Source organism: Mobula hypostoma, chromosome 12 (assembly GCF_963921235.1).
Source record: "Mobula hypostoma chromosome 12, sMobHyp1.1, whole genome shotgun sequence".
Classification (NCBI taxonomy): Eukaryota; Metazoa; Chordata; class Chondrichthyes; order Myliobatiformes; family Myliobatidae; genus Mobula; species Mobula hypostoma.
Window position 1 is genome coordinate 112784505 of NC_086108.1, and position 22337 is coordinate 112806841.

Sequence of the window (22337 nt, forward strand, 5' to 3'; positions counted from 1 at the left end):
TGCTCCTTCTCGCACTGCCTGCTGTGATGAAACTAGTGAACAGTCCTCAGTATGGTAAGATGGACTATTGACCTCACAACCTAACTTGCTCTGATCTTGCACCTTGTTGCCTGCCTGCACTGCAATTTCTCTGTAACTGTAACACTTTATTCTACATTCTATATTCACTTTCCCCTTGTTCTACCTCAAGCACGGGTGCAAAACGAGGATTTTCGTTGTACCTCAGTGCATGTGACAATTGTGTGGCTCAGTAGCTTGACAGTTAGGGCAGTGTTCAGGGTTCAATTCCCATCACTGTCTCTGAGGAGTTTGCACGTTCTCCCCGTGACTGTGTGGATTTCCACTGCTGCTCCTGCTTCCTTCCAGATGTACTGGTTATTAGATTAATTGGTCACATGGGTGTTAGTGGGTTGTGCAGGCTTGTTGGGCTGGAAGTTCAAAGTTCAAAGTAAATTTATTATCAAAGTACATATATATCACTGTACACAACCCCATGATTCATTTTCTTGTGGGCAATCATAGCAAATGCAAGAAACACTATAGAATCAATGAACGACCACATACAACAGGGCTGACAAATTACCAATGTACAAAAAACAACAAACTGCACTAATGCAAAAAGAAGAAAAAAGAAATAATAATAATAATAATTACAATAAATACAAGCTTGATCCAATCTTAGAGTCAGAATAGCACAGATGGGTTCCACTTCCCCCCAGTTGCCACATGGGGGGCCACTGTTCCAATAACAGTATCTTCAGATTCAGTGAGGGTCATGACCTTGGTGCATTTGAATTCTTCCACAAGACTTGCAATTGGTAATCCCAATTTGCCGTTCCCGTACAGTACAACAGACTTAAGCATTGTGGATTTCCAAGCCACTGTTTCACATGTGTGCTGATCACTCTTTCGAGCTTTTCCACCTTGTTGATGGGGATTTCATACACTTACATAAATCAATAAATGAAATATACCAGAAATATATTAAATTAAAAGAGGAAATTGAAAGACTATGGAACATGAACACAGTATAAATTGTCCCAATAGTAATATCTACGACTGGTATCATCACTAAAGTCACTACACAATAGCATTAAACAATTAGGGCGACGCAGTAAAAATTAGGGCTACGTAAATTTTCAAAAAACCACAACACTAAACGCCACTAGAATAGTCCGAAAGTTCCTAGTAATTGACAAAGGAGTGTGCTTAGCTAAGCTCTAGGTTTTATCAGCTTCAGCTGAAAAAAAAATAGAAATAATAATAAATAAATAGGCAATAAATATTGAGAACATGAGATGAAGAGTCTTTGAAAGTGAGTCTGTAGGTTGTGGGAACAGTTCAGTGATGGAGTGAGTGAAGTTATTCCCTCTGGTTCAAGAGTCTGTTGGCTGAGAAGTAGTAATTGTTCCTGAACCTGGTGGTGTGAGTCCTGAGGCTCCTGTACCTCCTTCCTGATTGTAGAGGGATAATAATTGTTCCTGAACCAGGAAGGGCCTGATACTCTAAATAAATAGATAAATAGATAAAATAACAAAATGTGTGTGTTGTTTGGATTTCCAGAATCTGCAGGTTTTCTCTTGTTTGTGAATAAAATTATCAACCTATTTTCTAATTTGCTATGATGAGGCTGTCAGGGCAGCTGTGGAGGCTTAGACCAGATAAGGAAAATAAACAAAAGACAGATGTTATAAATCCAAAATAGCATGCTGGAAACACTCAGCAGGTCAGTCAGCATCTGTGGAGAGAGAAACAGGGTCAATGTTTCAAGTCCAAGAACTTCATCAACACCAGGAAAGAGAAACAGAAAGCAAAAACTTCCCTTCTCTCTTCGTCCTCCTTTGCATGACACTTGGAGTGCTGTGTTCAGTTCTAGTCACCTCACTATAGGAAGGATGTGGGAACTTTAGAGAGGGTGCAGAGGAGACTAACCAGAATGCTGCCTGGATTAGAGAGCATGTCTTATCAGGAAAGTTTGAGTGAGCTTGGGAGTGAAGGATGGGAGATGACTTGATAGATGTGTATAAGATGATAAGAGGCATGGATCAAGTGGACAACCAGAGACTTTTCCCAGAGAATGACTAATACGAGGGGGCATCAATCTAACCCTTCCCTCCTATATAGCCCTCTTTTTTTCCTATCATCTATCAGCCTATCTAAGAATCTGTTAAGTGTCCCTAATGTATCTGCCTCTACCACCACCCCTGGCAGGATATTCCACGTACCCACCAATCTATGTAAGAAATTTACCTCTGCAACTATCCCCCCCATACTCTCCTCCAATCAAATTAACATTATACCTTGTCTCTGGCTATTCATTCCATCTATGCCTTTTATCATCTCCTATCATCTTATTTAAACGCATCCATTAGTCTTGCGAGACCATGGATCTGCGCCTCCAGGGCGCAGGCCTGGGCAAGGTTGTATGGAAGACAGGCAGTTGCCCATGCTGCAAGTCTCCCGTCTCCACGACACCGATGTTGTCCAAGGGAAGGACATTAGGACCCATACAGCTTGGCACTAGTGTCGTCGCAGAGCAATGTGTGATTAAGCGCCTTGCTCAAGGACACAACACATTGCCTCGGCTGGGGCTCGAACTCACAACCTTCAGATCGCTAGTCCAATGCCTTAACCACTTGGCCACGTGCCCACATTATCTTATACGCCTGACATTACTGTCAACTCCCCCTCACCCACATACTGGGACAATTTACAATGGCCCAATCTTCAAGGAGAATGGAGTTGAGACTAATAATAAATCAGCCATGCTGGAATGGTGGAACAGACTCGATGGGCTGAATGGCCCAATTCTGCTCCTATGTCCTGTGGTCTTATGGTTGGGAGTCTGGAGCAGGATTTGAACCCACAAAGTTCTGGCTCAAAGGTAAGGCTGTGACACCTCAGGCACAACCACAAAACCTCTGAGACATCAACACAGCCCAGAGACAGGGATGGACATTTTCTCTACATTCATTCAAGGAGTGTGGGCTTCACTGAGCCGGTGTTTATTGTCTGTCCCTAGATGTCACTGAGAAGGGGTCACTGAGCTGCCTTATAAATGCTTGGTTCAAGAATGCTGGGTGGAAGACAAGCCAGATTATGTTCGCATGCGGCTGCACTAGTGCGAGATGAGGAACTGCTGCGTTCTTGTCCTTGCAGAAACATGGCTCCAGGATGACATCCCATGGAGCATCAATCTACAGGCCATGACACTCTGGGACTTGGGCTGGGTTTTTTTTGTGACTGTATGTTTTTCTTCTATTGTAACTATATGTGCCTTGTGATACGCTTGACTGTTGGCCCCGAGTTTTGCACTTTGGCCCCAGAGACACGCTGTTTCATTTGCCTGTCTTCATGAGCATGGTTGAATGGCAATTAAACTTGAACTTGACCTTGAACCACTGCAGTCCTTAAGGTGTCACAGGGAATGTTTTGACCAAGATGTTCATTATGTTTCTGAAATTGTCACTACATTCCTGAAGAGGGACTAAAAGTCCCACCTGAGGTCAGTGGATCACCTAGTATATACAGCAACCATAATACTTCACTAGAACGGTTCCAGTGGAAATACTTCCAGAATAAAATGATACATTTGGCACAGGGTGTATGTGTCACAATAATGTGGACTATAGATTTATTGAGCATGCCCAGAAGAAAATGAATCTCAGGGTTGTATATAGTGACATATATGTACTTTGATAATAAAATTTCATCTGAACTTTGAAATCCGTTAGTCAGGTCGACCATGGATGTTGTGTCCTTGTTGTCTAAGTCCAATCACTACACAAGCCAGGTCTGTAAGATATGGAGAGCAAGCTGTTGCTCACTTAGCAGGCCTCACCTCTCCATGCAGCAGATGAATCCAAAACAATGGCAGAGACCGATACAATTTGGCACCAGTGGTGTCGCAGGAGTTGCCAGTCAGCATTGAACTCAAAGTACGACTGCCTTAGGGACTCCAGATCCGGGTTTTTCCTCAGGGTTTACTCCTGAAGCCTTCCCCGTGAGTGGGTGTAGCCGCAAAGCAGCGGGGGTTTGAGACCAGAGTTCTTCTTCTCCTCGATGAGCTGCCAACCACGGCTGATGAGCCCCACCTGCCTGGTTTTAAGATGCCAGTAACCCACCTTTGCCCCTTCTCCTGTCAGTAGAACGGGTGCCTCCGGGTTTAGTAGCTAGGCCACATGTGAAGTCCAAGAGCCAGAAGTGGCACATTTCTTTAAAAGGTGTAGAACAGAGGATATTTCCAACACATCGAAAACAGAAAATAGGGCAAAGAACAGTTCAGTACAGGAACAGGCACTTCGATCAACAATGTCTGTATACAACAGAACATAAACAGTACAACCCTTCAGCCCAAAACGTTTTGCCGATCTTCTAACCTACTCCACGATCAATGTAATCCTTCGCTCCCACATAGCCCTCCATTTTTCTTTCATCCATGTGCCTATCTGAGTTCCTTAAATGTCCTTAATGTGTCAGTCTCTACCACCACAGCTGGCAGGGCGTTCCACACACCCATCACTCTCAGTGTAAAAATTTATCCCTGACATCCCCCTGTACTTTCCTCCAATCATCTTAAAATTATGCTTCTTGTATTAGCCACTTCCACCTTGGCGAAAAGTCTCTGGCTGTCCACTCTATCTATACTTCTTGTCCCGTACATCTCTATCAAGTCACCACTCATCCAGAGAGAAAAGCCAAGCTCACTCAGCCTATCCTCAAAAGACATGATCTCTAATCCAGGTGGCATCCTGGTAAATCTCCTCTGCACCCTCTCTAAAGCTTCCACATCCTCCCTATAATTAGACAACCAGAGCTGAACACAACACTCCAAGTGCTGTCCAACCAGAGTTTTATAGAGCTGCCACAATATCTTCTTTCTTATCACATGTTGTGAGAGTCTCTGTCTCCAGCCACTCAGACAACCACCACGGGTGAAAAATTCCCCTTCAGATTCCTGTTTAGAATCCTGAAAGTTGAATTAGAATCAGGTTTATCATCACTGACATACATAGTCATAGTCATACTTTATTGATCCCGGGGGAAATTGGTTTTCATTACAGTTGCTCCATAAATAATAAATAGTAATAGAACCATAAATAGTTAAATAGTAATAGGTAAATTATGCCAGTAAATTATGAAATAAGTCCAGGACCAGCCTATTGGCTCAGGGTGTCTGACCCTCCAAGGGAGGAGTTGTAAAGTTTGATGGCCACAGGCAGGCATGACTTCCTATGACGCTCTGTGTTGCATCTTGGTGGAATGAGTCTCTGGCTGAATGTACTCCTGTGCCCAACCAGTACATTATGTAGTGGATGGGAGACATTGTCCAAGATGGCATGCAACTTGGACAGCATCCTCTTTTCAGTCACCACCGTCAGAGAGTCCAGTTCCATCTCCACAACATCACTGGCCTTACGAATGAAATACGTTGTGAAATGTGTTGTTTTGTGGCAGCAGCACAGTGCAGTGTATAAATATTACTATAAATTACAATGCAAACAGAAATACAAATAGTGCAAAAAGACAAATACCAAGTTAGTGTTAGTGGGCTCATTGTCCATTCAGAAATCTAATGGTGGAGGGGAAGAAGCTGTTCCTGAAACATTGAGTGAGTGTCTTCAGGCTCCTGTAGCTCCTCCCTGATGGTGGCAATGAGAAGAGGGCATGTCCTGGATAGTGAGGGTTCTTTATAATGGACGCAACGGTCTTGAGGATTTGCCTTTTTGAAAACGTCCCCGAAGGTGGGGGAGGCCAGTGCTCGTGCTGGAGATGGCCGAGTCACAACCGTCTGCAGCTTTTTCCGATCCTGTGCATTGGAGCCCCTATACCGAACAGAGATGCAGCCAATCAGAATGCCCTTCAGAGTAGATCTGGAGAAATTCGCCAGAGTCTCTGGTGACATAGCAAACCTCCTCAGACTCATACCACTAACATGTCCTCTTTGCGAGTGCATCAATATGGATAGATAGATCTTCAGAGTCACAGAGTCAATACAGCACAGAAAATGGACCTTCAGCTAAACCCATCCACACTAACTAAGATGTCCTTCCAAGGTGCTCCCACTTCCCATGGTTTGACCCATATCCCTCTAAACCTCTGCCTATCAAAGGATCTGCTGGTATACTCGGGTACATTGCCCAGCCTAATCTGCTTCCCTAGCTTTCAACCAGGTCAGTTACAACACAGTAGTTTAGTGTAGTGCGATCACTCGAGTCAAGTGCGATATTCCTCGAAGGGGATGTTCCCTTAGTGGAGAACACCTGTGCATGACTTTGTTTAACGTGGGGAGGCTGATGCACAGGCACCCATCACGTGGTCCTTGACAGATTGAGATCAAGGATCAGGGTCCAGTGGCGTTAAATGTAAGGTGACTGGGAACCCTTCACTGCTGTAGCCATTGTGATAGAGAAACACAGAAATATAGAAAACCTACAGCACAATACAGACCCTTTGGCCCACAAAGCTGAGCTGAACATGTCCTTACCTGAGAAATTACCTAGGGTTCCCCATAGCCCTCTATTTTTCTAAGCTCCATATACCTGTCCAGGAGTCTCTTAAAAGACCCTATCGTACCCGTCTCCACCATCATCGCCGGCAGCCCATTCCACGTATTCACCACTCTCTGAGTAAAAAACTTACCCCTGATATCTCCTCTATACCTACTTCCAAGCACCTTAAAACTGTGCCCTCTTGTGGTAGCCATATCAGCCCTGGAGAAAAGCCTCTGACTATCCACATGATCAATGCCTCTTATTATCTTATTCACCTCTATCAGATCACCTCTCATCCTCTGTCGCTCCAAGGAGAAAAGGCTGGGTTCACTAACCTATTCTCATAAGGCATGCTCCCCAATCCAGGCAACATCCTTGTAAATCTCTTCTGCACCCTTTCTATGGTTTCCACGTCCCTCCTGTAGTGAGGCAATTAGAATTGAGCACAGTACTCCAAGTGGGGTCTGACCAGGGTCCTATATAGCTGCAACATTACCTCTCGGCTCTTAAACTCAATCCCACGATTGATGAAGACAAATGCACCTTATGCTTTCTGAACCACAGAGTCAACCTGTGTCGCAGCCTTGAGTGTCCTATGAACTCGGACCCCAAGATCACTCTGATCCTCCACACTGCCAAGAGTCTTACCATTAATACTATATTCTGCCATCATACTTGACCTACCGAAATGAACCTCTTCACAGTTATCTGGATTGAACTCCATCTGTCACTTCTCAGCCCAGTTTTGTATCCTATCAATGTCCTGCTGTAAACTCTGACAGCCCTCCACACTATCCACAACACCCCCAACCTTTGTGTCATCAGCAAATCTACTAACCTATCCCTCCACCTCCTCATCCAGGTCATTTCTAAAAATCATGAAGAGTAGGGGGTCACAGAATAGATCCCTGAGGCACACCACTGGTCACCGACCTCCATGCAGAAAATGACCCGTCTACAACCACTCTTTGCCTTCTGTGGGCAAGCCAGTTCTGGATCCACAAAGCAATGTCCCCTTGGATCCCATGCCTCCTTACTTTCTCAATAAGCCTTGCATGGGGTACCTTATCAAATGCCTTGCTGAAATCCATATACACTACATCTACTGCTCTACCGTTATCAATGTGTTTAGTCACATCCTCAAAAAATTCATTTGGGTTCATAAGGCATGACCTGCCTTTGACAAAGCCATGCTGACTATTCCTAATCATATTATGCCTCTCTAAATGTTCATAAGTCCTGCCTCTCAGGATCTTCTTCATCAACTTACCAACCACTGAAGTAAGACTCACTTCCCTACTCCCTTTCTTGAATAATGGTACAACATCCGTAACCCTCCAATCCTCCAGAACATCTCTCGTCCCCATTGATGATGCAAAGATCATTGTCAGAGGCTCAGCAATCTCCTCCCTCGCCTCCCACATTAACCTGAGGTACATCTCATCTGGTCCTGGTGACTCATCCAACTTGATGCTTTCCAAAAGCTCCAGCACATCCTCTTCCTTAATATCTACATGCTCGAGCTTTTCAGGCCACTGTATGTCATCCCTATAATTGCCAAAATCCTTTTCCGTAGTAAATACTGAAGCAAAGTATTCATTAAGTGCCTCTGCTATTTCCTCCGGTTCCATACACACTTTTCCACTGTCACACTTGATTGGTCCTATTCTCTCACATCTTATCCTCTTACTTTTAACATACTTGTAGAATGCCTTGGTGTTTTCCTTAATCCTGTCTGCTAAGGCCTTCTCATGGCCCCTTCTGGCTCTCCTAATTTCTTTCTTGATCTCCTTCCTGCTAGCTTTATAATCTTCTAGATCTCTATCATTACCTAGTTTTTTGAACCTTTCGTAAGCTCTTCTTTTCTTCTTGACTAGATTTACAACAGCCTTTGTACACCACGGTTCCTGTACCCTACCATCCTTTCCCTGTCTCATTGGAATGTACCTATGCAGAACTCCACGCAAATATCCCCTGAACATTTTCCACATTTCTTCCGCACGTTTCCCTGAGAACATCTGTTTCCAATTTATGCTTCCAAATTCCTGCCTGATAGCCTCATATTTCCCCTTACTCCAATTAAACGTTTCCCTAACTTGTCTGTTCCTATCCCTCTCCAATGCTATGGTAAAGGAGATAGAATTGTGATCACTATCTCCAAAATGCTCTCCCACTGAGAGATCTGACACCTGACCATGTGTCATCGTCTTCCACCAGCTCTTGGTTGAATCATTCTTTATCTAGAACCTCCCCCTTACCTTACTGCCAGGGGTGACCCTACCAGGAGCTAAACTCCAGACGGCATTGCTCTGGGGATCTGAGGAACTCACAAGCCTCTCCACTGTGACAAGGTGAAGATCCTCAGAGAAGTACAATAGATTATGTTGTACCATCTCTCTTGAAATGTTTCCTACTTCTGCACAAACAAGCAAACAGAAGTAGGAGGAGGCTACTTGGCCCTTCAGTTCTGTCTCACGGTTCAATTAGACCATGACCGATCTGCCCCAGGTCATCTCCCTAACCAGTTCCCCATAAAAGTCAAAGTCAAGGGCACCATGGTAGTCTGGCAGCTCAGCCTGTCAGAGCTCAGAGTTCAATTGCAGTGCCATCCGTAAGGAGTTTGTACGTTCTCCCCGTGACCACGTGGGTTTCCTCCCGCAGTCCAAAGACGTACCAGTTGGTAGGTTAATTGGTCAATGTAAACAGGGCTAGGATTAAATAGGTAGGCTGCTGGGTGGAGAGGCTTGAAGAGCCTGTTCCTCACTGTATCTACGTAAATAAATAACATTGATTGTCATCGGCTCAAGTCCCTGGATCCACAGGTGCAATGAAAACCAGCAGCATCACAGGGCTACAGAGAGCCTCAGGTCAGCAACAGTCACAAGAAAAACAAAAGCTAAACAGAAATCATACACAATTTTTACAAGACGGAACAGAATTACAATAAAAAGTCTATTTTAGTGCAAAGCGGTCATAGCGTTCTAAACTCTAATTTGCCAGTAGTTTCATGAACTGAATGGCTGAAGGGAAGTAGCTCAAAGTTCTGAGCAAGGGGCATGCATGTCACTGTATACAACCCTGAGATTCATTTTCTTGCAGGCACCTACAGTAAATCCAAGGCTGCACCCAACAGGATGGACAAACAAACAACAGACTGTGCAAATACAAAAGAAAATGAATAATAATAGTAAATAAATAAGCAATACATTTAGAGAATATGAGATGAAAATCCTTGCGAGTCCTAGATTGTGGAAAGATTCAGTGATGGGGTGACTGAAATTGAGTGAAGTTATCCCTTCTGGTTCAGGAGCTTGATGGTTGAGAGGTAATTACTGTCCCTGAACTTTGGTGGTGCAGCTCCTGTACCTCCTCCCTGATGACAGCAGCAAGAAAAGAGCACGGCCTTACCTGCTGTTTCTCAGTCTGGTGGTGTGGGTCTTCCGACTTCTCTACCTCCTCCTGACGGCACCTGTGAGAGGATGGCATGGGCCGGATAGTGGGGACCTCTGATGAAAGACGTTGCCTTCTTAAGGCAGCGCCTCCTGTAGATGTTTCCGATGGTGGGGAGGGACGTGCCGGTGATATATTGGGCAGAGTTCACTGCTCTCCAGAGCTCTCTTATCTTCCCGCAGGTTTGCCCACAAGTGACTGATCTTTTGGAATCAGATCAGGTTTAATATTACTGGAATATGTCATGAAATTGTTGTTTTGTGGCAGCAATATATTGCAATACATAATTTTGAAACTATAAATTACAATAATAAATATATATAATTAGTGCAAAAACAATGAATTAATGCGTTCATTGTCCATTTGGGAATCTGCTGGTAGAGGGAAGAAGCTGTTCCTGAATCACTGAGTGTGTGTCTTCAGGCTCCTGTAGCTCCTCCCTGAGGACAGCAATGAGAAAGGAGCAGGTCCCTAATGGTGAGGGTACTTAATGACTGATGCCACCTTTTTGAGGTTTCACCTTTTGAAGATGTCTATGATGTTGTGGTAGCTAGTGTCCATGATTGAGCTAGCTAAATTTATAACTTTCTGCAGCTTTTTCCACCCAAACACAAATCTCCCTGGTGATCCAATCTCCACACCCTGTGGGGAGGAGAATTCCAGCGATTCACCTCCCAAGAATTCCCCACAACCCCCGTTTGATCTCCCGCCCATGTTTTTGACCTCTCTCCCAGGGAAACCGCCAGTTCATGACTCATTCTCCTCTCAGGCTCGGCACTGACGGGTTCTCCCCATCGTCCCAGGGCTTCAGCACTGACAACAACCTCACTAATCTCCAGTGCGCCCTCGCCTTCCTGCAGCCTGGGGTCCCGAAACGAAATGCTCACAGTACTTCATCTGTTTGTTCGGCCCCCGCTGTTTGACCTCCCTGGGTTTGGATTCTGTCTCTGCCGACAAAAAAAAACCCTCAAAGATTCATCGCTCGTTCTTTCCTTGCGCTCTATGGCTTTCAACCTGTCAGCAACGCCGCGAGAAGAAGCGCTGGCAGGGTCCCGGGTTCGATCCCGACCCCGGTGCTGTCTACCTTTGTGAGATGTATGTGTGTGTGTGTGTGTATATATATATATATATATGGGGCAAGGAGCAGCATCGGACCATCAACAAGGTACAGGAGCCTCAGGGCCCACACCACCAAGCTCAGGAACAGATATTACCCCTCAAGCACCAAGCTCTTGCACCAGAGGGGATAACTTCACTCTCCCCATCACTGAACTGTTCCCACAACCTATAGACTCACTTTCAACGACTCTTCACCTCGTGTTCTAGAAATTTATTGTAATTTATGGTTTTTAAAATTATATATTACAAGATATCGCTGCCACAAAACAACAATTTCATGAGATACTCCAGTGATATTAAACCTGATCTGATTCTGAAAGATCAGTCACTGCAGGAAGATAAGGGAGCTCTGGAGAGTACTGAACTCTGCCCAATACATCACCGGCACGTCCCTCCCCACCATCGGAAACATCCACAGGAGGTGCTGCCTTAAGAAGGCAACGTCTTTCATCAGAGATCCCCCACTATCCGACCCATTGTACCTTCTCACAGCTAGCACCGGGCAGGAGGTACAGAACCCTAAAGTCCCACACTACCAGATTCAAGAACAAGAAAGTTCCTGTTCTCTCGTTCCTGCCGTCAGGAATGAGCTACTGGAACCTCAGGACCAGCACCATCAGGTTAAGGAAGTTATTACTGTACCTCTCAATCATCAGGCTGTCGAACCAAAGGGTTCACTTACTAGTCAGTTCCCCATTCCAGTCACTTCACAACTAAATATTTTCACATCTGTAAACATTTCTTCAGGGAGACGCGGACAATGCCTAAATATAGAGCGGACTGCGAAGCATCTACCAAGGTCTGACAGCCGGAACAAGGATGAGCTTATTTGGAAATTCCCTGCTCGTCTGTTTCTGGGAGTTATTTTACAATGGGACATCAGATTCTCAAATGAAAGCGGCGACTAGACTGACTGCCGAATCTCGCGTCTTCAGCCGCATATTTTGTGTATGTGTCTGTGTGTGTGGTGTAACTATTCTGACGGGGGATCTCTACCAAGAAACGATAATCCTTCTCTTTGACTATTTTATAAATCTTTCTCTCACACGCACACAATTTCTCTCTCTCTCTCTCACACACACACACACACACACACACTCTCACAGACATACACACAGACACACACTCACAGACACACACACATATACATTGACACACACACATACACACACACACTCTCACAGACACACACACACAGACATACACACACACACACTCTCACAGACACACACAATTTCTCATACACACACACTCAAACAAATACACATACACATAACATCAAACATACACAAACACATTCACGGAAACACATACATACACACACAGACACACACACAGACAGACACAGACACACACACACACAAATACACTCGCATTGACACTTTCCCGTTACTTGAAAACCAAGAACGAAATTTAACTGCAGTGTCAGGTACAGTATAACTGACACATCTCCCTGGCTGCTGTTCGACCACGGGACATCATCCCCCCATCGCGCCCCGCTGCGCAACGGGCTTCCGAAAACATCTTCAATATTGTTGTTGGAAGTCTGCTCCTTCAACAGTTACAGCTAAAAAAAACTAAATTACCTCAAATTCCACGGGCGTCTCACAAATCCACGGGGTCGTTGGACCAGATGAATGTGCTCAGATCTTTAACTGATCACGTACTTTGTGGATCAGTCTGATTTAGGACACCGAATAGAGGCTCGGGAAAGAGCGTGCGGACAATTCCTGTCTGGTCTGCTGTGCAGAATCTTCCTAGAATCTTAAGCAAAGCTGTGACTTTACACATAAAAAAGAATCACCGTGTAGTTCCAATTGCAGAGATGCGACCCACACCATTGAAAAGGGAGTCACTTCAGAAGGTAGTATACGTTCTCAGGCAGTTCTCCTTGGAAAAACTGAATCGTCTCAGAATTTATAAATGCAAGAGATTCTGCAGATGCTGGAAATCCAGATAAACACACACAACACACACACGCGCGCACACACAATGCTGGAGGAACTCAGCAGGTAAGGCAGCATCTATGGAAATGAATAAACAGTCGACGTCTCGGGCCGAGTCCCTTCACCAGACCTCTCAGACTTTTCCAGGTCAGACATGGGTTAAACCACGTTCCCCTAACTGGGAGTGAAAACACAAAACAGTGTCGCTTTCAGAATTACTGTGACTCCCCCCCCCCCAACTCTGTCTTCCCGTCAATAAAGTTCCCCAAAAAGACGGGATTAAGTCTGGGAACCCCACACCAAGACCTCTGCTCAAACATGAATGAAAACCTTTTTTAAGCAAAACAAAACACACACATACACATTCCCTCAAAAAAAAGTTTTGAGATGTCAACAATATTTTGTGGTCGAGATGGCAGTCGAAAAATGTGGAAAAGAGGAGATTTCTGCGTTACCAAATATGGGAATAATGTTACCTCGTGGAGGATAATTCATCTGGAATGTGTTAAAACGGATGCGGGCAAAGTGTACGGGGCGGGAAGAGGATCTAATTCTCCCAGTAGTGAATACGAAATGGTTTGTATATATTCTATTATGCAATCTTCAAAGCATGCTGTGTGCCCCCTCCCTCCCTCCCTTCTTGCTCGCAGACTCCCGTTGGATGTGTCCAAAAGTGATGTGTGGTGTTTTCATTGGGGAGGGAGGGAGAGGGAAGAGCGGAACGGCTCGGATTATTTTTCTCTGCCGCTGTAACCGGGGCGGTGTCTGTGGAAAACCCGCCGGAGACATTCCTGAAATTGTTGGTGAGGTGCCCTGAGACAGAGGTTTTTGAAGGGGGGTGGGGTGGGGAAGGGGAACGTCAGCCGAGAGGACGCCAGGGAGGCTTATATAAGGCTAAACGCGCAGCGAGAGACTCCAGACTAGCAGAGAAGCCGCAACTCGAGCCGGAGTCGCTCGCTGACATTCTCAATCACTCACCCTGACTCCACGACCGTCGCCAGCCAAGGACTCGCTGAGGAATTAAAGGCTTCGCTCCCTTCTCTCTCCAGAATGATCCACTGTGTAGCTGTCGCTGTCCTCCTCACCCTCTCCCTCGCTGAAGTAAGTCGCCTGGTTTGCAGACTTTTAATGTCTGTGTATATATTATTTTCTTTTGCGAGCCCTGGAGTAATGTCCCGTCCTTGGTGGATGGGGTCGGACTTCCAAATCCTACCCGGAGGCAGGGTCTCGACCAGGAACATCTCCCCACGGGTGTTGTCCGACCCGCTGAATCCCTCCACCGGCTGGTTTGCCGCTCCTGAGTCCAGCACCACGCGTCTAGCACGGGGCGGGAGGGAGGGGCCGAGCGGCCATCCTCAAATGCGGATTAACGTTTACGAGTCGAACCGCTTTGGTACTGTGTGTGTGTGTGTCTGTGAGTGTGTGTCAGTGAGTGTGTGGCGTGGGGTGGGGGTTGTAAATCCCGTTGCCACGTTGAGCCTGACTGATCCGCCGTGTTTCCACAGGCCGAACTGAGCTGCGGACCCGAGTGCCGGTGCCCCCAGGAGCCGCCGCGCTGCGCTCCCGGGGTCAGCCTGGTTTTGGACGGCTGCGGCTGTTGCCAAGTCTGCGCCCGGCAGCTGAATGAGGACTGTAGCAAAGCGCTGCCCTGCGACCACTCCAGAGGCCTCGAGTGCAACTTCGGCGCCAGCCCCAGCGCCCAGCGAGGGATCTGCAGAGGTAAGAGGGGGGACCGGCCCCACAGTGATCCCCCGCCAACACTTAAAACCATGTATGGTTCTGCTTTGGTCACGGACTGGCAGTGAACAATCCTGACTTCACTCGTGTGGAATGCAATTCAGCTCTTTTCCAACCGAAGACACAAGAGACGGCAGATGCTAGAACTCGGGGCTAAGAAAACAAGAGTGCTGGGGGGGGGGGGGCAGACAGCGTCTCCTGAGAGGAGGGAGAGTACAGCCCATGTTTGAGAGGGGAACTATCAGTCCAGATAGTCGGGGAGAACTTCGGGCAGATGGAGTACAGTGTAGGGAAGTGTATGGTCATGCACTTTGGTAGAAGGAGTAAAGGCATAGACTACTTTCTAAACTGGGAGAAAATTCAAAAATCTGAGGTGCAAAGGGACTTGGAAGTCGTTGTGTAGGATTCCCTAAAGGCTAACTTGCAGGTTGAGTGGTGGCAAGGAAGGCAAATCCTCACTTCAAGAGGACTAGAATATGAAAGCAAGGATGTGATGCTGAGGCTTTCTAAGGCATTGGTCAGACTGGAGTTTAGAAGAATGGGGGGGCGGAGAGAATCTCATTGAAACCTGATGAATTATGAAAAACGCAAACACGAGGAATTCTGCAGGTGCTGGAAATTCAAGCAACACACATCAAAGTTGCTGGTGAACACAGCAGGCCAGGCAGCACCTCTAGAAAGAGGTACAGTCGACGTTTCGGGCCGAGACCCTTCGTCAGGATATTGAAAGATCTGGTTAGAGTGGATGTGGAGAGGATGTTCCCAATAGTGGGGGAATCTAGGAATAGAGGGCACAACCTCAGATTAGAGGGACGTCCATTTAGAATAGAGATGAGGGGAAATTTCTTTAGCGGGGGGTGGGGGTGAACCGGTGGAATTCATTACCACCGCCTGTTGTGGAAACAAAGTCATTGGCTGTATTTAAAGTGGAGGTTGATAGGTTCTTGATTAGTCAAAGGTTATGGGGAGAAGGCAGGAGAATGGGGTTGAAAGGGATAATAAATGGCCGAGCAGACTTGATGGGCCGAAAGGCCTTTCTGCTCCTATGGCTAATGGTCTTATGGAGACTGAGCAGGAGGGGAGGGGACTCCGGGTGGTTTTGGGTGTGTGGGGAGGGGATCTTGCTCTCTGCCGCTTTCCCCCTCACTTAAATACCTTTGTGCCTCCCCCTGTGTTTCCACAGCCAAGCTGGAGGGTCGCCCCTGTGAGTACGGCAGCCGGATCTACCAGAACGGCGAGATCTTCCAGCCCAACTGCAAACACCAATGTACCTGCATGGACGGGGCAGTCGGCTGCCTCCCCCTCTGCCCCCAGGAGCTGTCGCTGCCCGACGTGGCCTGCCCCAACCTTCGTCTGGTCAAGGTTCCAGGCCGCTGCTGCGAGGAGTGGGTCTGCGACGCGGGCAAGGCCCGGCGCAGGGGTGAGGCTGAGACCGGGCGGGGCGTCCTCAGCCAGGAGACGGCGGTGGAACTGTGGCAGGACCAGCCGCGCTACAACAACCAGCTCCTCTCTCTGCTCAAGAAGACGATGAAGGGGCAACCAGGTGAGCACAGGTGTCGGGTCAAAGTTCAAAGTAAATTTATTGTCAAAGGACATGAGATTCATCTTCTCCCGGGGATGAGGATCTCGGAGCTTCTGATGGCAGTCCTGTAGCTCTGGTTTTTACAGGATAGGTCTGCTAGCCCCATGGCCATCACTCCTTTCGTAGTGGCCTATGGCAGAGTTAAGCAAATTAACAATAATCAATAAATACCGAGAACATGAGATGAAGAGTCTTTGAAAGTGAGCCCATAGTTTGTGGTATCACTTCAGTGATGGGGCGAGTGAAGTTATCCCTTCTGGTTCAGGAGCCTGATGGTTTAGGGGTAGTAACTGTTCCTGAACCTGGTGGTGCGGATTCTGAGGCTCCTGTGCCTCCTTCCTGATGGCAGCAGTGAGAAGAGAGCATGGTCCGGGTGGTCAGTCTGCCTTTGTGCCTCTGACAGTCGATGGAGCGTCCAGTTATTGCTCCTCTCCTTCACTCACCCTGTGACCTTTCCCCTCACCCATACTCCCCTGCTCCAGTGAATGTGCTGCCCCCCACCCCCATCCCCATCCCCAATCCTTGCACTCGTGTCAGATCCTGGAAGGGAAAATTCTCTCAATCCTGCTTCCAAACTGCGGAAAAGGGCAAAACATCTCCGTGAGGTAAATTGGAAAGGTTAGATCCAGCATGGTCCTCCTCCATGTGATGGCTAGCATAATGCTACTACAGTGCCAGTGACCGGGCTATAATTCCTGACGCTGTCTGTGTGGGGTTTGCACGTTCTCCCCGTTTGCTCCACATGCTCCAGTGTCCTCCCACGTTCCAATGATATGCGGGTTAGTAGCTCAATTGGTCACATGACAGTGTGGGCTCGTTACCGTGCCAAATCTCCAAAAATAAATCAATCTATCATTAGACATGTATGGATTAGTGTTGCGGGCGTGCCTATGTTGGTGGTAGAAGCGTGGTAATACCTGCACATCCACGGACTGAGTTATTTATTTTATTTAGAGATACACTGCGACAGGTCAGGCCCTTCGAACCACACCGCCCAGCAACCCAACAATTTAACCCGAGCCTAATCACAGGACAATTTACAATGACCAGTCAGCCTACGAACCAGTACGTCTTTGGAGTGTGGGAGGAAACCAGAGCACTCGGAGGAAACCCTCATGCACGTGGGAATGAACGTACAAACTTGCTTACAGAGGACGCCGGAATTGAACTCTGAACTCAGACGCCTCAGGTTGCAATAGCGTCACACTGACTGCTATACTACTGTGGCGCCCCGCGTGGGTGATTATCACGAAGCAAAAAAATTTCATTATACTGTATGTTCAATGTACATATGACAAAAAAATTTTCATTCCCCATGTGTCTACATTCACCTGCCTTCTTTGGTTGTAGCTTGGAGACCCAAGTGCTACGTTCAGACAACGGAGTGGTCGCAGTGTTCCAGGACCTGTGGGGTGGGTGTCTCCACCAGGGTCACCAATGACAACCCCGAATGCAAGCTTCGGAAAGAGACCAGACTCTGCAACCTCCGGCCCTGCCACCAGGTTGCCCTTCCTGACCTCAAGGTGAGACCCTCGCTCTCCTCCTCCACCTGTGCAGGTACACACGTGCAGCGGGTAGAGTCCCTGCCTCGTGTGGTGCCAGGGACCAGGGTTCAATCCCGACCTCTGGCGCTGTCTGCGTGGAGTTTGCACGTCCTCCATCTGACTGTATGGGTTTCCCGCAGGTGCTGCTGTTCCCTCTCATGTCCCGCAGACATGTGGGACGGTGGGTTTCGCTGTCAATCACCCACAATGTGTGGGTGAGGGGTGGGAGTGGGGGAGAGTGAAATGGGATCAGTGTAGGATTGGTGTCAACGGGAGGGTGATGGTCAGTACAGACTCAATCTTCCAAAGGGCCTGGTTCCATGATGTTTTACTCCCCACGACTGTCGGACCGAGGCTTGGAGGGATATGGGCCAAACACGGGAGACGAGTTTGCTGGTCATAAATTCATTGGGCCAAGTGGCTGTAATTTCTCTCTGGGTTTTATAACAACAGAATTTTATATTGTTTACTTTTTGTGGGTCTCGGTACAGTGAAAGGTTTGTCTTGTACTGTTCATGCATATCAGATCATTACACAGTGCAGAGGCAGAACAAGATAAAGCAGTAACAATGCAGAATGAAGTGTTATAGTTACAGAGAGAGTGCAGTGCAGGCAGCCAACAAGGTGCAACGTAGATAGTGAGGTCCAGACACCATCTCATTGCACTAGAGGACCCTTCAATAGTCTGATACAGCGGGATAGAAGCTGTCCTTCAGCCTGGTGGTACATGCTTTCAGGGTTTTCTCTCTTCTCCCACTGGGCAGAAGATACAATTTCTAGGGTGGGTGGGGGTCTTTGATTATGCTGGCAGTGGGAATTGTAGGCATTTTTATTCAAAACCTGGTTAGACCACACTCGGAATATTGCGTTTATTTCTGGTCATCTCATTTACAGGGAGGATGTAGAAGCTTTAGAGATGGTGCAGAGGAGATTTACCAGGAAGCTGCCTGGATTAGAGAGGGTGCAGAGGAGATTTACCAGGATTGTGCCTGGATTAGAGAGGGTGCAGAGGAGATTTACCAGGATGCTGCCTGGATTAGAGAGGATGCAGAGGAGATTTACCAGGATGCTGCCTGGATTAGAGAGGATGCAGAGGAGATTTGCCAGAAAGCTGCCTGGATTAGAGAGGGTGCAGAGGAGATTTACCAGGATGCTGCCTGGATTAGAGAGGATGCAGAGGAGATTTACCAGGATTGTGCCTGGATTAGAGAGGGTGCAGAGGAGATTTACCAGGATGCTGCCTGGATTAGAGAGGATGCAGAGGAGATTTACCAGGATTGTGCCTGGATTAGAGAGGGTGCAGAGGAGATTTACCAGGATGCTGCCTGGATTAGAGAGGATGCAGAGGAGATTTACCAGGATTGTGCCTGGATTAGAGAGGGTGCAGAGGAGATTTACCAGGATGCTGCCTGGATTAGAGAGGATGCAGAGGAGATTTACCAGGAAACTGCCTGGATTAGAGAGCATGTCTTCTGAGAAAAGGTTGATTGAGCTAGGGCTTTACTCTTTGGAGGGAAGGAGGATGAGCGGTGACTCGATAGAGGTGTACCAGATGATAAGAGGCATAGATAAAGCGGACAGCCAGAGGAAGGGTGGAAATGGCTAATGTGAGGGGGCATAATTTTAAAGTGATTGGAGGAAAGTATAGGGGAGATTTCAGAGGCAGAGAGTGCTGGGTATGTGGAATGTGCTGCCAGGGCTGGTGGTCAAGGCAGATACATCAGGGACATTGAAAAGGCTCTTAGAAAGGCACGTGGGTGGCAGAAAAGTGGAGGGTTATGTGGGAGGGAAGGGTTAGATTTACCTTAGAGTGAGTTAAAGGACTGGTACAACATGATGGGCTGAAGGGCCTGTACTGTGCTGTTTGATGTTCTATATGCAGTTTGAATTGCCAAACAGCCAGTTCATGTACTTTGCTTTCTTTCTCCCCCGATACAGAGAGGGAAGAAATGTTTTAGAACGAAGAAGTCAAGCACAGCGACACACTTCACCCACGCCGGCTGCAGCAGCGTGAAGAGGTACCGCTCCAAGTACTGCGGCTCGTGCGTGGATGGCCGCTGCTGTACGCCCCAGCAGACCCGTACGGTCCGAGTGCGCTTTCGCTGCCCTGATGGCGAGACCTTCACCAAGGACATGATGATGATCCAGTCCTGTCGCTGCCACTACGACTGCCCCCACCACAACGAGGCCTCCAGTCCTTACGTCATGCTGCACAACGACATCCATAAGTTCATCGATTGAAGCCCCCCCACCCTGCCGCCATCTCCGGTGGGCATGAGGCAGGCAGCAGAGGTGTCCGCCGTTCAGTGAGAGGGACACCACCAGCAGGAATTCATCCTCTCCCACGGTTATACGGATACCAGTACAAGTCACTAAGACTGGGTGGTTGCCTCTAACTGTGCACTCCTGTCTCCCCGTCAGTGAGCGCAGACAGTCGGGATGTTTAAGGCTCTTAGAGTGTAAGACCAAGAGACTTACGAGTAGAATTAAGCCATTCGGCCCATCGAATCTGCTCTGCTGTTCGATCAAGGCTAATTTATTATCCTTCTCAACTCCATTCTACCCGTAACCTTAAATATGCCTAATGACTCAGCCTCCAAAGCCATCTGTGGCAGTGAATTCCACAGATTCACCAGCCTACCTGGGTGGGGGTCGCTTTGGCTTGGTAGTACAAAAGGGACCAGGAACGGAGGTGAGGGAAATGTTACAGCAATTGTTAGACTGTTACTTATTCCTATGTGCACTGTGCATTAATGCCCTTGGGGGCAACTGAGACTGAGGGGTGGGTGAACCCTCAAGTGTTAAGTTGAAGCTTCAATTAATTGGAGCAGAGAAAAAGCTTCATATTGGAGCATAGCTTACTCACTTTTATTGTTCTGATTGTAACAAAATGGTGTATATTCGTATTATTATATAATGTCTTATCGTGTACTCTTGGCAACCCGTTGTGTCCTCTTATTTACTAAAGCCCACCACCCCTAGACTGTAGGCTGCCGACAGCAGCTCACCAGAGTCCTCTGTTCTGGGCCAGCCTTTCACCCTGTCTCCAGGTGTAGCCTATTCTCTAGGCGAAGGTCTGTCCGCTCCCAGGGATGAGGTCTTTGGAGCTTCTGTTGGCGTTTCTTTAGATCTGGGTTTTTAACGGGACGGGGTTGCTAGCTCCATGCCCGGCCCTCCGCCGTTCACAGCCGGACTTGGGACTGTCCATGACCGAGTTTATCGTGTCGTGTTTAAGAAAAGAACCCAATGGTTTCGACTGGAAAGTCGAACGAAGTTGTGAGTTGCCAGGCAGCGAGTGAACAGCTCACGTTATTCTCTCGTGTGGGTCGAACAGCTCACATTACATGGCAGTGAGAAGCCAAAACTGTTTGGAGTTCTGCTTTAGCACAGAGGAAGAAATCGGTGATGTTAAATCCTGCGATATATTCATTGAATGTTGCATTATTTATCGCATATGTAGCAGATACTATTGGGTAAAAAAAAATGTCGTACTGGAATTAAATGTACATAGATTTAATTTTTTAAGGAAATTAAACAATTTATTTATGGAACTGAATTTTGTTGTAAGGTGATTGTTTCTTTGGAAGTTCAACCCAGTTGTAAGTCATGAAGGTGAGAGAAATTAAGCAAAAGGAAAATTAAATGAGATGTTTGATTTGGTTGGGGTCTTACTGGTTCCAATATCAGGTATCGTTGGATACTGTTGGCAGGACTCTGAACGAAGGAACGGGAACCACCCAGGACTGTGGTGTAACACATAACAGACATATATACATAGATGCAGTCACGCAATCACTCAAACGGACCGTGTGATAGTTTAGTGGTTAAGTTACTGGATTAGTAACCAGAGGCCTGGGACCAGTGATCCAGTGACAAAGAGTTCGAATCCTCCCCAGGGAATTCAGATCCCATTAAATACATAAAGAGTGGGTATGAAAACCTGCACCTGGTTCAGGGGTATCGTTCAGCAGAGAGAGAGAGAGACTGGACCTGCTGTGTGGATAGCTGATAGTGAACCCTCGTGGTTCATTCTGAACTGTCTTAGTTTAGTCCCAGGTTTGGACAGAGAACATCGACACTACCAGTGACATATTCCCAAAATAGCAACACAACTTTTTTCACCAAAGCTTTAAAACAAGTATGGCCTTTCACTGAAGTCCTGGTTGATCTGTGACTTAATTCCATTCACCTTCCTCAATCATTAGTGAACTAAAAAAAACTCATAATCTCATCTTAAAATTAACGATGAGTCCAACATCAGTTAGGAAAGCATTAGTGCGTGGCTGGGAAATGGCACTGGTGGCCAGGAAGGCTCTAGAACGGGAAGTCAGTGCTGCCCAACACAGCCCACTCACCATCAAAAACACATGTACCATGACTTTATCATTGCCTGTCAGTTGCACTCCTGTGCAGAGCATCATTTCATGGACATACAATCAATCAGTGTACATAAGCTATCCTTTGT

General features: G+C 47.1%; 1 protein-coding gene across 1 annotated transcript; it reads left to right on the top strand.

The window, feature by feature from the left end:
* The first annotated feature begins 13898 nt into the window (after positions 1–13898).
* On the top strand, positions 13899–21447 carry ccn1 (cellular communication network factor 1). Its single transcript, XM_063064805.1, has 5 exons — positions 13899–14110; positions 14515–14728; positions 15930–16289; positions 17679–17851; positions 19811–21447. Exons 1-5 carry the CDS (start codon positions 14060–14062, stop codon positions 20111–20113), a joined length of 1101 nt encoding a protein of 366 aa, XP_062920875.1. The 5' UTR covers positions 13899–14059; the 3' UTR covers positions 20114–21447.
* Positions 21448–22337: the final 890 nt, after the last annotated feature.

Excerpts from the sequence above, each read along its gene's own strand:
- ccn1 (XM_063064805.1), top strand. The coding sequence starts at position 14,060 with ATGATCCACTGTGTAGCTGTCGCTGTCCTCCTCACCCTCTCCCTCGCT. Across the intron at positions 16,290-17,678 it reads GACGATGAAGGGGCAACCAG|CTTGGAGACCCAAGTGCTAC; the intron begins GTGAGCACAGGT and ends CTTTGGTTGTAG. Across the intron at positions 17,852-19,810 it reads TTGCCCTTCCTGACCTCAAG|AGAGGGAAGAAATGTTTTAG; the intron begins GTGAGACCCTCG and ends CCCCCGATACAG.